This window comes from Helianthus annuus, chromosome 9 (genome assembly GCF_002127325.2).
Source record: "Helianthus annuus cultivar XRQ/B chromosome 9, HanXRQr2.0-SUNRISE, whole genome shotgun sequence".
Taxonomy (NCBI): Eukaryota; Viridiplantae; Streptophyta; class Magnoliopsida; order Asterales; family Asteraceae; genus Helianthus; species Helianthus annuus.
This window is the reverse complement of record NC_035441.2, coordinates 5,764,873-5,781,034: the sequence shown is the minus strand read 5'-3', so window position 1 is coordinate 5,781,034 and position 16,162 is coordinate 5,764,873. Positions and strand designations below refer to the sequence as shown.

The 16,162-nt window shown below is 35.9% G+C and overlaps 1 protein-coding gene across 1 annotated transcript; it reads right to left on the bottom strand.

The window, feature by feature from the left end:
* Positions 1-2,470: 2,470 nt before the first annotated feature.
* On the bottom strand, positions 2,471-5,941 carry LOC110879225 (receptor-like protein 2). The gene has a single exon (XM_035977257.1). The coding sequence runs from the start codon at positions 5,913-5,915 to the stop codon at positions 4,872-4,874; it is 1,044 nt and encodes a 347-aa protein (XP_035833150.1). The 5' UTR covers positions 5,916-5,941; the 3' UTR covers positions 2,471-4,871.
* Positions 5,942-16,162: the final 10,221 nt, after the last annotated feature.

Below are 16,162 nucleotides of genomic sequence, written 5' to 3'. Positions count from 1 at the left end.
TGATAACACTCAAAGGATTTTAAATTGTTGTCGTTTACTTTCAAAAATACCAAAAAGATTTTAGGTGTGTTTTAATATAAACTTTATAAAAGCCAAAAAGATTTTATTTCTACTTTATTTTCGATCGTACGATGTTGGAGCTCAAGTCTTCGTTGCCTGAAACCTGAACGAAAACCAGACTGACTAAATCTTCATAAACGGTCGAAATTTGCATGTTTTGAAAGTTAGAATTTAAAATTTGAAAAATTTATTAAACTTTCAAACTGTCGGACGGTGCTTGATTGTGACATGGTCATTCGTGTGTCATTTGCTTATACTATGTTCCAAGCAGTTGTTCTCATTACGCGTTTAGATTTCTTGCATGTGCAGATTCTAAAGGCTAGGAGAACATGGTCGATGACAAGCTTTGGAATGAAGACACGACGAGAAGGCACTCAAAAGATGAAGATGATCGAGTTGCCGCTGGCTATCATCAACACCACAAGGATCTCACTTCATAAAGTTAAAGTATTTCACGAGCATAACTCAAGGGGGAGCTTATGTTAAGGGGGAGTTTGTTAACACACTGCCTACATGATACGGGTAGTTTGTTGATACACTCTCTGCTTTCAAGACGTGAAGACTTTGAAGATCCTCCGACCATGAAGACTTGAAAGGACATCAGAGTTTTGGAAACTCGAAGACCAAAGACTGTCGAAGTTCGAGACAAGTCTACATCTATAGAAGATAAAGACAAGATAAAGACAAAGCTACAGCCAAGGGGGAGTTTGTTGGTGCACTTGTGTCTGTACTTTGTCTGTATTCGGTCTGTATGTAAACGATGTTTCCAAATCAGTCTGTAAGTTGACCAAGTCAACTATCCTCCTAGTTTGACTTGGACAACATGATGTTTATCTGAATCGAAGGATAGCCTCGAAGGATACGCATCATCCTTCGAGGTGCTCGAAAGATATGGTTCGACCATGGTTCGACCATTAGGCATCGAAGGATGATCCTTCGATGTCCATGCTGATCTTTCGGACACATTGTCATCGACAGATGATCCTTCGGACCATCTGTCGAATCCTTCGGACAGACCTGTTATGTATGGGTATAAATACCCATGCAGTGTGTTAGTGTTAGAGAGATGCACATTTGGAGAGTTAGAGAAACTCTGCTGGAAAACACACACACACACACACTTTAGAGAGTTTGCAAACAGATTGTAAACCTTGTGCTTGTAACCGTAAACCTTCATACGTATTAATACAGTGGTGTTAATCGGTGAACTTTGTGTGTTCTTGTGTTTGTTCTTGCTTCATCCCGGTTTGCCTAATAGCTTGGATTCCGCACTCGCTAGTGGGTTAGTATAACAAGGTTTAGGTTTGTTCTCGATCCTCCGAGAAAAGGGACCTACAAGGTGATCGATCAAATAATGTATTGTTGCATAAAGAAGATGCACAAGAAGAAATCGAGGATACCATGTTTATGATTTTTAACATGGAAGAAATAGTAAAGAATGATTGCTGGTATCTCGATAGTGGTTGTAGCAATCACATGACAGGTGACAAAAATTTATTTATAAGCCTGGATGAATCAGAGAGGCGAGAAGTTCGAACCGGTGATGATAAAAGACTTGAAGTTCTCGGATGCGGTGATGTAAATGTTAGAATTAAAGGCCACGAGAAGCGAATCCCTAATGTATTTTATGTGGCAGGATTAAAGCACAATCTCTTAAGTGTTGGACAACTCGTACAAAAGGGCTATGATGTGAGGTTCAATGACAAGGGATGCTTCATCACCGACTCGTCTGGATGCTGTATAGGAGCCGTAAAGATGACAGGAAATAAGATGTTTCCATTGAATCTAAAACATGACATAATTCCGCGAGTATGTAATATGACCACACAAGATAATTCAACCTTATGGCATCGAAGATATGGACATCTAAATTTCGAAACTTTACAAGATATGGGGGCGAATAATATAGTGAAAGGACTACCTAAGATCACAAAAGTGCAACATGTCTGTGAAGGATGTGTCTTCGGAAAACATGCCAGAAAACCATTTGCAAAAAAGGCTACATGGCGAGCAAGTAAACCATTACAACTTGTTCACTCTGACATATGTGGACCGATGAAGACACCGTCCATTGGAGGCTGCAAATATTTCATCACTTTTATAGATGATTACTCAAGAAAGACATGGGTATATTTCTTAAAGCTTAAATCTGAAGCACTTTACTATTTTAAGAACTTCAAACAACTAGTTGAAAACCAGGCGGAACATAAAATAAAAGGCATAAGAACAGATAGGGGAGGTGAGTATTGTGGACACGAATATCAGAAATTTCTCAAAGATAATGGTATACATCACCAACTCACGACAAGCTATACCCCTCAGCAAAACGGTGTAGCCGAAAGAAAAAATAGGACTCTAATGGAGTTAAGTAGGAGTATGCTAAAAATGAAAGAATTACCAAATATGTATTGGGCCGAGGCAGTAGCCTGTGCTACCTATCTGGTAAATCGGGCAACCACTAAAAGCGTACCGAAGATAACCCCACAAGAAGTATGGAGTGGAAGGAAACCAAATATAGAACATCTTCGCGTGTTTGGCTGTATCGCCTACGTACATGTTCCCAAGCAGAAGCGGTACAAACTGGATGATAAAACTGAACGGGTCATCTTTGTCGGTTATAGCGAACACAGCAAAGCGTACAAGTTATTCAACCCAATAACGAACAGAATGATTGTTAGTAGAGACGTGATATTCAGTGAAAATCAGCACTGGATAACTAGTAAAACAGATAATGGTAAGTTTTGCATAGAGATCGGTAACGCAAGCGAAGATGACAAGCAGATTGCAGTGGATGACATGATTACAGAATTAGAGATAAATGAAGAGGACAACACGCAATCTGATGACATAAATCATAATGAAAATTCGGGAAATATTGAAGAAACAGTTAACCATGAAGATACTGGCTCCTCATCAGACTCGGAAAACGAAGTCATTAGAACCAAGGCAATAACTCAAGTGTATCAAGACTCCACAGAGCTAACCGATGCACAAGTAAGGGAACTCTATGAGAAAGAACAAGGACGCTCAAATGGAGTGGTAAATTTTGTTTTATATGCGGATACGGATCCTACGACATATGTTGAAGCAAGCAAAGAAGCAATTTGGCAAGACGCCATGGATAAAGAAATGGAATCAATCACAAAAAATGATACGTGGGAGCTAGTAGATCCACCTCCGAATCAAACACCAATAGGTGTTAAATGGATATATAAGACCAAGTATGATGAACATGGGGAAATAAGTAAACACAAAGCGAGGTTGGTCGTAAAAGGTTATAATCAGAAGTATGGAATAGATTATCAAGATGTCTTTGCACCCGTTATCAGGTTTGATACTGTTCGACTTGTACTTGCACTAGCAGCACAACATGGATGGCATTTACATCAAATGGATGTAAAAACTGCCTTTTTAAATGGATATCTAAAAGAACATGTCTTTATCGAACAACCGGAAGGATATGTTGTGAAAGGAAAGGAAAAAAAGGTGTGTAAGCTAAAAAAGGCGTTGTATGGTTTAAAACAAGCTCCAAGGGCATGGTATAGTAGAATAGAAGGATATTTTACCAAAAATGGTTTCAAGAAGTGTACTTACGAACACACTTTATTTACAAAAATATCCAAGGAAGGGAAATTAATCATTTGTCTGTACGTAGATGACCTTATAGTTGCAAGTGACTCATTAACAAATCTTGAATCTTTTAAAGACTTAATGAAAACCGAGTTTGAAATGACCGATATGGGGATCCTACATTACTTTCTGGGAATGGAAGTGTTATTCGACAATGGGAACATCCTCTTATCTCAACGACAATATGCAAAAGGTTTATTGGACAAGTTCAACATGTCGAACTGCTCTGGAATTTCAACTCCAATGGAGTATGGATTACGGTTGTCCAAAAATGATCCAGACGATGAAGTAGATCCAAATCTATATAGGAGATTAGTTGGAAGTCTTATGTACTTAACCAACACAAGGCCGGACATAATGTTTGCAGTAAACAAAATAAGTCAATTCATGGAGCAACCCAAACGAAGTCACTGGGAAGCAGGGAAAAGAATACTTAGATATGTCAAAGGAACATTAAATCAAGGACTTGTATATTCAAAAGGAGGCAAAGGAACACTAATTGGATATAGCGATAGTGTTTATGCAGGGAATGTTGATGATAGCAAGAGCACATCAGGATATGTTTTTCAATTAGGAACAGGAACGATAGCATGGCAATCGAAGAAACAAAAAGTAGTGGCTTTGTCATCAACAGAAGCCGAGTACATTGCTCTATCCATGGCTGGTTGCCAAGCACTTTGGATCAAAGGGATTCTAGATGAACTTCAAGAAGGGATCAAGGATCCAGTAACTATATACTGTGATAACAAGTCTACAATTTGCCTAGCTAAGGACCCTGTGTTTCATGGCAAGAGCAAACATATAAGGATCAAATATCACTTTATTCGGGATCTGATCAAGAATAACAATGTTGATGTCTGCTTCTGCTCCACAGGAAATCAAATTGCAGATATTCTTACTAAAGCTCTGCAATACAAAAGTTTTTCAAGATTAAAGAGTCAACTGCAGATATGTGAAGGCTATCCAGAAGAGTCAACTAGAAGTTGATCTAGCTTACGGGAGGGTATTAGACCGAGACAAGTATTAAGCTAGATCATATTATAAGTTTATATGTATTTATATTAGGTATAACATAAGTTCTGTTATGTTTTTCTATTATTAATAGGGTTAACCTAAGTTAAGGGCGGTTATTCTTAAACCCCTCGGTTGTATATAGTAAACGATGTATGTATCATTCAGATTCACCAATTCATTATCTGAACATCATAAACATTCTGATCTATACCAGCGAATTTCATTCCAATAAAGATAAGCAGTTGAAGCTTCGTGCAATTCACCAATGACAAAGGTAGCGTTCCATTGAGAAGATTATCGTCAAGTTCCAGTTTCTCCAACAATGATAGCTTCCCGATATTACGAGGGATGGAACCGGATAACATGTTATCAGACAAGACAAGACTCCTAAGGTTTGTGAGGTTTGTAATGCTTCCATCAATCTTGCCCATAAGATAATTTCTCTGTAATAACAAATGTTGCAGAGATAGAGCACAACTGATATCAGTTGGGATCTGTCCTGTGAGTCTGTTAGAACCCAGGCTCAAAACCACAAGGTTTGAACAGGCACCGAACCCTTGGGGGATATTTCCAGTGAAGTGGTTCAAAGAGAAATCAAGGTTGACTAAAGACGGTGAATTGGAACATACAGAAGGAGGAATAGTGCCTGTGAAGCTGTTATTGCTAATATTAAGAGTGATCATGCTTTGAAACGAATGGAGATTGGTAGTTTGAATTGTCCCATTGAAATGATTGCTGGAGAGATTGAGCACTTGAAGGGTAGGAGGCCAGGTGTGAGGTAAGTGTCCAGAAAGCCTATTATAGCTCAAGTCAATGGTGTGCAGGTTGTTGAAAGAGGAGAAAAGTCCGTCAGGGATGGGACCAGAAAGGAAATTACAAGACAGGTTGAGGAAAGAGAGAGAGGTGAGATTTTGAAGAGAAGAAGGGATGACACCGCGAAGGGCTCTATCAGGGATGGATAACCGGATGACCCGATATCTTTTGTCATCACAAGAGATTCCAGCCCATGAGCAGCAATCTTCGGTAGAAGACCAGTTGAGGTTGGGAAAGTTGGTTGCGAAGGACAAGAGGGAATCTTTCTCATCAGGGTTGCAATCTGCATCAGCAAGTGTGGGGAAGAGGAGGATGAGTATAATCAAGAAGCTAACAAAACTCATATTATAGTGGTTACTGAAGGAAGAGGGAAATAAGAGAGCCTTTGGAGGCAACATGAGGGAGTATTGGAGACAAATCACAAAAGATAATTGAAACATGAGGGAGGGAATGATCATTTAAAGGGAGGAAGACCAGCCATGTATTCGAGCCATATTTGATTCAGCTACAAACAGCCAAAATAATTGAAATATACATGTGTGTTTTAAATTGCTTTTTTGTTTGGATAAGATAAAGAAGACTTGGTCTTCCTATTCCGTAGACAGTACGCGCAATTCACATTCTTTAGCTACACTTCCTATTTCGTAGACAGTACGCAGTTCCTATTCTTTAGCTGCAATTATTGAAAATAAAATAATTGTTTTTATTGTATTTATATTTAAATTCTAAAACTTTTAAGATTTTTAATAATTTTAAAATTTAAGTTTTAGTAATTTTAGTTTTTAATATCTTTTTAGAAATACTTTTAAGTTTTTTTTAATAATTTTAAAAGTTAAGTTTGAGTAATTTTAGTGTTTAATATCTTTTTAGAAATAAGATTTTAATAATTATGAGATTAAAATATTTTACATAAATTATGTCTATGGATCGGGTCAATGGGATTTTTTATGTAGGCTTGTGGACTTGCTTTACAAATTTAGGGATTCCAGGTTATAAAATGTTATACTTCGTTTATTATTTTTGTGGATGGTGTGTATTTTTTTACTTTGGTCTACGTTAAAAGAAGTGTGATTTTGAAAGCATGTTACGGATGTGAGGGTGAATTCATTGGGGAATCACAAAAAAAATGGGAAACTAGAGAAGCACTAATTTTACATATAAAAATCATTTTACATAGAAAAAAATATTTTTTTTTTCATAATCTGAGCTTTTACATATAAACATATGTAGAAGCAGTTCAAATAGAAAATTAATTTTTGTAAAAAAAGTTTTACTTTTTTTGAATCGTTTTATAAACTTTTTTTGTATTTATATATTTTATTAAAAAGCCTTCTACATGTATTTATGTCGGAAATCAAACACATATCTCTCTAACTCTCTTGAATGCACAATTGAATAAGGATAACAACAATAAACAATTACTTGATAGATACAAATTGGAATTGAATTGTAATTTTGGAAGAAGTTATCTCAATAACACAATACAAGAGTATATATATACATATGTATGTTAACTGCCAAAGCAGTTATAAGGGGATTTGTATATCTGTATTTATAACACTTCCCCTCAGATATATATACTTTTTATTATACACTATTAACAACATGCTTCGTGATGATGTTACATCGATACTTCAGGACCTATAAGATAATCTGATACTGCTGGATCAGTTATGTTGTCTGTTAAAAAGTGAGAAATACAACAGAAGCTAACAAAACTCATATTATTGTGGTTACTGGAGGAAGAGGGAAATAAGAGAGCTTTTGGAGACAAAGATATAATTGAAATATACAATCAAGAAGAAGACAGACGAAGAAACACGAGGGAGGGAATGATCATTTAAATGGAGAAAGACCAGCCATATTTGATTCAACTACAAACAGCCAAAATAATTGAAATATACATGTGTGTTTGAAATTGTTGTTTTGTTTGGATAAGATAAAAATAGACTTAGTCTTCCAATTCCGTAGACAGTACGCGCAGTTCCCCTTCTTTAGCTACACTTCCTATTCCGTCGACAGTGCAGTTCTCATTCTTTAGCTACACTTCTGTAATTATATTTTCATATCTATTGAATACAATCAAGTTTGGTTGATAAACTCTTATATGGTATGAGAGCTTTGACGCCAAGGTTAATTGTTTTTTTTTAATTTATATTTATATTTAAATTCTAAAACTTTTAAGTTTTTTAATAATTTTAAAATTGAAGTTTTAGTAATTTTAGTTTTTAATATCTTTTTAGAAATAAGATTTTAATAATTGTGAGTTTAAAATATTTTACAAAAAATATGTCTACAGATCGGGTCAATGGGATTTTTTTTATGTATGCTTGTGGACTTGCTTTACAAATTTAGGGATTCCACGTTATAAAATGTTATACTTCATTTATTATTTTTGCGGATGGTGTGTATTCTTTTTATTTTGGTCTACCTCAAAAGAGGTGTGATTCTCAAAGCATGTTACGGATGTCAGGGTGAATTCATTGGGGAATCACAAAAAAAATGAGAAACCGGAGAAGCACTAATTTTACATATAAAAAATCATTTTACATAGAGATTTTTTTTTCATAATCTGAGCTTTTATTTTCAATAACTATTGATATCTTGGTAGTTTGAACAAGATCCGACATGAAATATTATACATATGTTCATGACAGTTTTGTTCACGGTTATTTGATGGTTGGCGCCAAAAACTGTTTTAAATGGCTTTGTCTTGATACATAATGTTCCATCATACATATAACTAATCCTAAAATACTAAACTACAGTAGAAAGAAACTCGATAAATTAATACTCGATTATTTAATAAACTCTCTAAGATAATATTTTTTGCCGGTCCCGACTCGGGGATAGGGTGCTAAATTAATAATTCGCCAAAATTATAAGATAATACATTTTTGATAATTTTCTTTAGACCCCATATAAAATATAAATTAATAATTCCTTATATATAGTATATTACGTGAATGATTTATGAAGGTTTCTTGAAAAATGACTCAATTGTCTTTTATATATAGCATATTACATGAATGATTTATAAAATAATAACAAAACAAACATGTTTCATTCATATATTAAAGATGTCTTTCATTTCAAACTGATCAACTTTGTCTCTTATGGATTTTAATTTGTCCTCCATGCCCTCCATTTCAACAGATCCACTCTCTCCAAAACGCCAGAAATATATAAATTAATAATTATTAATTTATCGATTAATTAATAACTCTTTTAATTAATAAATTTTGGTGGTCCCAAGTGTCACAAATACAAGTATACGATATGTACTAATATATATTACAACTAAACATAGAATTAAGTTTATATTTCCAATAGTTTACTAATCCTAAAATACTAAACTACAGTAGAAAGAAACTCGATAAATTAATACTCGATTATTTAATAAACTCTCTAAGATAATATTTTTTGCCGGTCCCGACTCGGGGATAGGGTGCTAAATTAATAATTCGCCAAAATTATAAGATAATACATTTTTAATAATTTCTTTAGACCCCATATAAAATATAAATTAATAATTCCTTATATATAGCATATTACATGAATGATTTATGAAGGTTTCTTGAAAAAATGACTCAATTGTCTTTTATATATAGCATATTACATGAATGATTTATAAAATAATAACAAAACAAACATGTTTCATTCATATTAAAGATGTCTTAACTTCTTAACTGATCAACTTTGTATCTTATGGATTTTAATTTGTCCTCTATCCCCTCCATTTCAACAGATCCACTCTCTTCAAAACGCCAGAAATATATAAATTAATAATTATTAATTTATCGATTAATTAATAACTCTTTTAATTAATAAATTTTGGTGGTCCCAAGTGTCACAAATACAAGTATACGATATGTACTAATATATATTACAACTAAACATAGAATTAAGTTTATATTTCCAATAGTTTATATACAAAAGCTCGGAAAAAACTAGGTAAAAATTAAATTTTTACATGTAAAAATAACTTTTTATAAGTGTTTTTACATGATTTCTTATTTCCCCACTTTTTTTTCTCATTTAACCTCACAATATGAGAACATATATTGATATAGCCATGATCCATTGGAATTGACCACCTTCATTCCCATAAGCCTATTTGATGCAAAAAATGAAATGTTGAATTCCGTCTTGTCAATGCATCCTTAGTTATACTCATCATACAAAACTTTATATATTTAGTTGAACCAAACTTAATTTTTCAGTGGAAGTGGGATATGATTGAAACTGAAGAATACAATCTTTATTAAAAGTGACAAACATGGCATATTACATGTGACCCGGAAATGGGTTATTAGTGTCTAAAGTGCTAGACAGTTAGGAAGTTTCTATTACGTACATGTTGGTAGCTTTAGTGTTATTATATATTATAATTTTCTAACATGATTTGGCAATATGGGGTTGTACCAATAGCTTAATTGGTGTTCCCAGCAGTTGATGTAGTACCTTTAGGTACAATGTTTCTACCTTTTCTTATAACACGCGTCCCGTGCTCCTCTTTTCATAAAATACCACGCGTCATCTTCTCTCTAATCCCATACGCACACCTCCTAATCCCCCCAAATCCACCCAGACGCCAGTTCCCCTCACAATCATCTTCTCCGACGACGGAAACGCTGGCGGAGTCGAACTGTCAGGCTAGCGTTGATGTTATTTTTTGCGGTGTGACGGTCTGCGATATCGATGGTCAGACAGTGTATTCTGGACAGGTAGCATCAGTTCCGGAGTTACGAATGGATCCGTTGATTCACCGTTGATGCAATAGTTGAAGACCAAGGTTCGATTGTTTATACCATTATGAATTGCGTATCTAGGTTTGATTTGTTGGTATCATCGTCATCGGAAACCCAGGACCAGTCGGAACGGATTGAGTTGTGACCACATACACAATCACTTTCAAACGAACCACAACCTTGACAATACTTCATCATGAATCAAACTAACAGAAACTTGCTGAATGATAATAAAACTAACCGTAAACAAATTTGAACAGAACTTCTAATATTCAGAAACTTGCATTACAGACACGTGTGAAACAAGAAGTTGGGAACCGTATTTAAACGCAGCGAGCAGGTATGTCTGAGGAGTCACAACGTTTCACGAAGGGATGTATCGATTCCCTCTTAACCGCTCATGCGGTTATTCCCAGACATACCGTTTCGATAAATCACGGCCCAAACCTTCTAGTTATCCAAGACTACATTAAACCTAATGGACTTACTAATTTTCGACCCAATATACATTACATGGCCTCCGGCCCAAGTTCTAAACATAAACAATAAAACAGTAAATTGTTTTGACCCATTAAGCAAACTAATAAATAAACTACCGGCCCGAAACCGGATCCATTCGGATGGACTTGATTATTTTGATCTTCATTCACCGCCCTAAGCAAGAACATCCGAATCTTCAGCCTTGATTACTCCTTGCAGTTGTTGGTGACCTCTATCTTGACCACCACTTCGTCATCACTTGATTCTTCTAGCCAACCGTTGTTGTTTGAATTTCCAGCCATGACGTTTGCCTTTTTCCCACGCTCATTCCTCATGAAGTCGAAATACCATTCGACTAGTTCCAAGTAGTAAATGTAGGCAACCTTGACTTCGTATGCATCATCCGGCTCATAACCATACTTAGCCGCAATCACATCCCATAAATTCTTTTCCATTACTTCTTTGAATCCCCCATTAAGCTTTACGATTCGATGTAACAAGATTAGACTAAGTTCACGACCATCAATCAATTCGGGTGGCATTGCCTTTTCACATACGATTCCAAGAAAATCTGAAATGAACCAAATTAAAATCTCTTCGAATGGAGCATCGAAGAACCTGTGATGATTCTCTAGTTCTTCGTGCAACGTTATGAGATCTTTCGGTTCTATACAACTTTCAATGATCATGTTCTTTTCGATAACGTCTTCCTCGAGTTGTGAAAGAATTAACGCTCGTTCCCGGAGTGTTTCCTTTGACTCATACGGATTATCCTTTTCACCTTCGAGGTATATCAAAAGCGCCTTCTTTGCTTTCTTGGAGTAAACGATTTCTTTCTTTCTTGTTCTCGAACTTTCACCATACGCCTTTTTCTTGTTTCTTTCCTTTTCGAATTCCCTCTCGTAGTAGTCTTCCAAACATTCTTGAAATTCCTCTTTTTCTTTCTTGTATCCGTTGTCAACACCAAGATTATCATAAAACGTGTTGAGATAATCTTGTTCTAAGTCCATCTCCGACTTATCTTCATAAATATCAAACCCCTTCGAACGACTTCCAAACATCTTCTTTAGTAAGCATGTATCCCCCATTGTAACTGTTTCATTTCCTTGAAACAGAAGTTGTTCTAGACTTAACACGTTCTTGTCTAGACTAGGAGCGTAACTTACACATGGGATTGTTTTGTCTTTACCATCCACCGGGACTCTAACTTCTCCAATACCATGCACAAACGAGAAATCCTTCCTATTCTCGTTTGTCACTAGCCCAAAGTGCCTTTTGAAACATTTGAACACATTCCGGTTTCCCGTCATGTGTGTTTTGTATGTAGGATCAACAACCCAAATCGAATCCCATTTACCGCCACATGTATCCTTAACCATATAATCACTTTCAACCGGTAATGGCGATAAATTAACATACTTACTTGGACAAATCGAGGCGATATGACCAAATTGCTTGCACTTGAAGCAACGAATTCCCGGTTTCCTTGGTCTTCCCACCGGTGCACTTGCCTTCATTCCGGATTTCTTCACAAACCCCTTTGGAACCATTTTCTTTGGAAACTTCTTTACCGGTGACTTCCCGGTTCGTATGGTTGGCTTCCCTTGCGCGTACTCATTCATCCCTTCCGCTGCCCGGCCGCACTTTCCACTACGAACAACATTTACACCGTAGTCGGTCTCAACCGATTTTCCCTTGTCTCCTCTAGAACGGTTTCCATCATTGTCACAACCCTTTCCTGTTCCTGTCAAACCTTTGGCTCTGATACCAATGTTGGTATCATCGTCATCGGAAACCCAGCACCAGTCGGAATGGATTGAGTTGTGACCACATACACAATCACTTTCAAACGAACCACAACCTTGACAATACTTCATCATGAATCAAACTAACAGAAACTTGCTGAATGATAATAAAACTAACCGTAAACAAATTTGAACAGAACTTCTAATAATCAGAAACTTGCATTACAGACACGTGTGAAACAAGAAGTTGGGAACCGTATTTATACGCAGCGAGCAGGTATGTCTGAGGAGTCACAACGTTTCACGAAGGGATGTATCGATTCCCTCTTAACCGCTCATGCGGTTATTCCCAGACATACCGTTTCGATAATTCACGGCCCAAACCTTCTAGTTATCCAAGACTACATTAAACCTAATGGACTTACTAATATTCGACCCAATATACATTACATGGCCTCCGGCCCAAGTTCTAAACATAAACAATAAAACAGTAAATTGTTTTGACCCATTAAGCAAACTAATAAATAAACTACTGGCCCGAAACCGGATCCATTCGGATGGACTTGATTATTTTGATCTTCATGATTATTATTAATTATTTGACCTAATTGCAGATTAAGTATCAACTGAATGCTAGATTAGTATGATGATAGGCTCAGGATGAAAGATGGCAGCAACAGTGGGTGAAAACCTTAAAGCAATGGAAAACGTATTACGGTCTATTGCTTTTGCATATTTAGGTTTAGGGTTGCGATTCATTGGGCTTTAAATAAACATGGGTTTCGAGTGCTTTATTGAAACACTTATGGGTATATTAAAATCGAGAATTTGTTTGTGTTCTACTCTTGAATCAATGTATATGCATAAAAGCTCTGTTCAAAATTTTAAATAAACTAAAAGAAAACTTGGGGATTTTCAGTGTAGAAAATAGAGTTTGGTACATAAACCCTAACCTTATAGAATAGGCGAACGCTTTGTTTAGATTTGAAGTTGTTTATAACCATTTCTTTTATAAAAAGTCTAGGATTTAGTGCCGATTTCTTACCCAGAGAGTCTGGGTTGCTAGATACAATACATCCATTAGATGAAAACTTTAGTCATGTTTGATGGGAACTGGTAAATTCAAAATACACAAATGACCTATGGTCATGACTGATTTGACCTGTTTCCCTAAGCTAACTCGCATTCCACTCTTCACATGACCCGCCCTGGTGCTTATGGTATGGACCATTACATGAACTGTTGTTATGTTATGCACATTAATCAATCAATTTGGGGTAAGTTGTGTGATACATATGCCTTATCTTTGATATGCTCTTTGTGGAAGATACATACTAAGATTAACTGTTGTCATTGTGCATCACATACCAGCCTTCTAGAAGGTTGCCCTTTCTATTTCAAGTGGCAAATTTGCTAAGGTAATTTAATTTAGTTATCTTTAATCTGGTAGAGTAAATATATTATTTTTCTATTATTTACATCTTTACACAGGTAGGAGACGAAAAAAATTCAAGTCACTCTCTTGATGAAGTGTCTGGAATACTATATCTGCCCTATAAATAATTCTAAGGTGGATATTCTTTTGCAAAATCTTTATCACTTTAAGATGTATTTTCTAGCAAAGGCTTGTCATCCTCTTTTTAAGAATTAATTGGTTGATGAAAAAGTACCAATATAATATGATGCGTAATAAGAATTTTTATTCAAACTAATTATTTTTTTAGAATAATCAACTCAAGTGCTAGAGTATGAACCTGTCATGTTTAAGTCATGTGTTTGATTGAAACTTCCAAATGTTTTAGGCTCCGACGATTCAAGATCTAGCACAAGGGCCTACAGATCTGAGCCGAGGATTTCGGAACCCCCAAGCTCAACTACACCACAACCATCTCCATCGCCGGAAAACCACAATTTTAAAAAAGGCGATGCAGTGGGGTGGTGGTTCACGGTCAGAGGTGTTTGATGCGATGGTGGTTCACTGTTAGAGCCCAAAGCGAACTCAGGTATAAATTTTCCCCTTTTATTATTCATTATGCTCTTTACTAATTTGTGGATTTCATTGTATTGTTTGAGACATTTGGAAAATTGAAGAGAGGAAGCAGTCATGGAGATTTTGGATTTCATTCATCAACAAACCTTGGATACGGCCCCTTTCTCAGTTGAGTTTTTTTCCTTTTTTGCTGTTCAGTTGAGTTTTTTCCCTCAACTTATGATTTAGAAATTCTATAAGAGCTATCGAACTCGAAGGAATTAGGCAGATTGCGTAGTCATTGAAGGGCTATGGGTCGTTATATTATCATATAGTCGTAGTTATATAGCATGTTAAATACAATGAATAATGTGTTAAAGAGATGTTTTTATTCAAAAGTTTGAGATTTAACGATTACTAGATCACAAAATATGGGTACATACTTGGGCCTGAACCTCCCGACCTCGCGCATACTAAAGCCTCGACACAAAATAAGCTAAAAAGTTACTAAGTTTTTTTAAAGTTTCAACACGCCTGTTGTCGCAAAAATTTAATAACTTTGAATGTTACGTGTTTTTTAGCACCGACAAGCTGGGGGTTGTACTATATTGCAAAGGTACAATTTTGCATACTAAGTAGACAGTACTAATATCTTAAGGCCGACCTCGTCAAACATTTAGTCACATGTATTTAATATGTTGTAGTATCTTTAAGATTACCATGGCCAACACGTTTTATAAATTTTTCACCAACAAAACAAATAAGAATAATGTTGTTGTTCAAAAGAGTCAAGACTTGACAAGTTTGTGCAAGGCATGACCATGGCCAGTTACCTTCAAAGCAGTTGTTAATAAAATTGGCTGTTGCTCTATGGATTCAAATGATCCAAGTACAATACAATTTACATTTCACTACCCAAATCTTTCATTTATACTAAATTCAGTCTTAAATTTGTTGATTATAGAAATGCGAGTTTTTCTCCAAACATACATGGTACTCTCTAGCATTTAAAAATAGTTGCTTTATCTTTTATTATGTGTATAACCTTGGCACCAAGTAACTACCAGCAATGAAAATGCAAGTTATTGGTTATTTAGAGCTCCATAGAATGCCTGTTATAGCGTTAATGTAACTTAAAGATGGAAGAAGGGGAGAGAACCGTCTTTTTATCTTCAAGATGAACCATAGTTGTGAAATGCACACAATGTTGGGCGCAGAAGCGCAGCACAACCAAGCGCACAAGACTTGAAAGCCCACGCTTTATGTCCAAATTCAGGTGATTTTTCGAATAAAATCTGGTCAACAATGACTAAACAAATTCCCTAATTATATTTTCATTTTGGTTGATCCTTCCCCTAGGAAACTATCATGATACCTTGAGTTTGCTTTGGAGTATGTAGTTTATTTAATGATTGTTACTATGTTGGTGTTTTTAGGGAAAATTGGAGAAGTTTCTAGGTAGTTGTGAAGTGGGAAAATGGCAACAAGTTTTAGTGCGGAGTTTGAGGTCATCAAAATATTAGAAGGATTGTTGAACGAACAACGGTCTGGGAGTGGTCTTATGCTAGCCGGTCATCATTGTATTACCTCCTTTTGTACATGCAGTTTGTATCTATTCATGTTCATACAACGCTTGGACTCGATGTCTATATTTAGGGTTCTCTCTTTCGGCTACTCTATCGAGTGCCGATGCTGTCTGG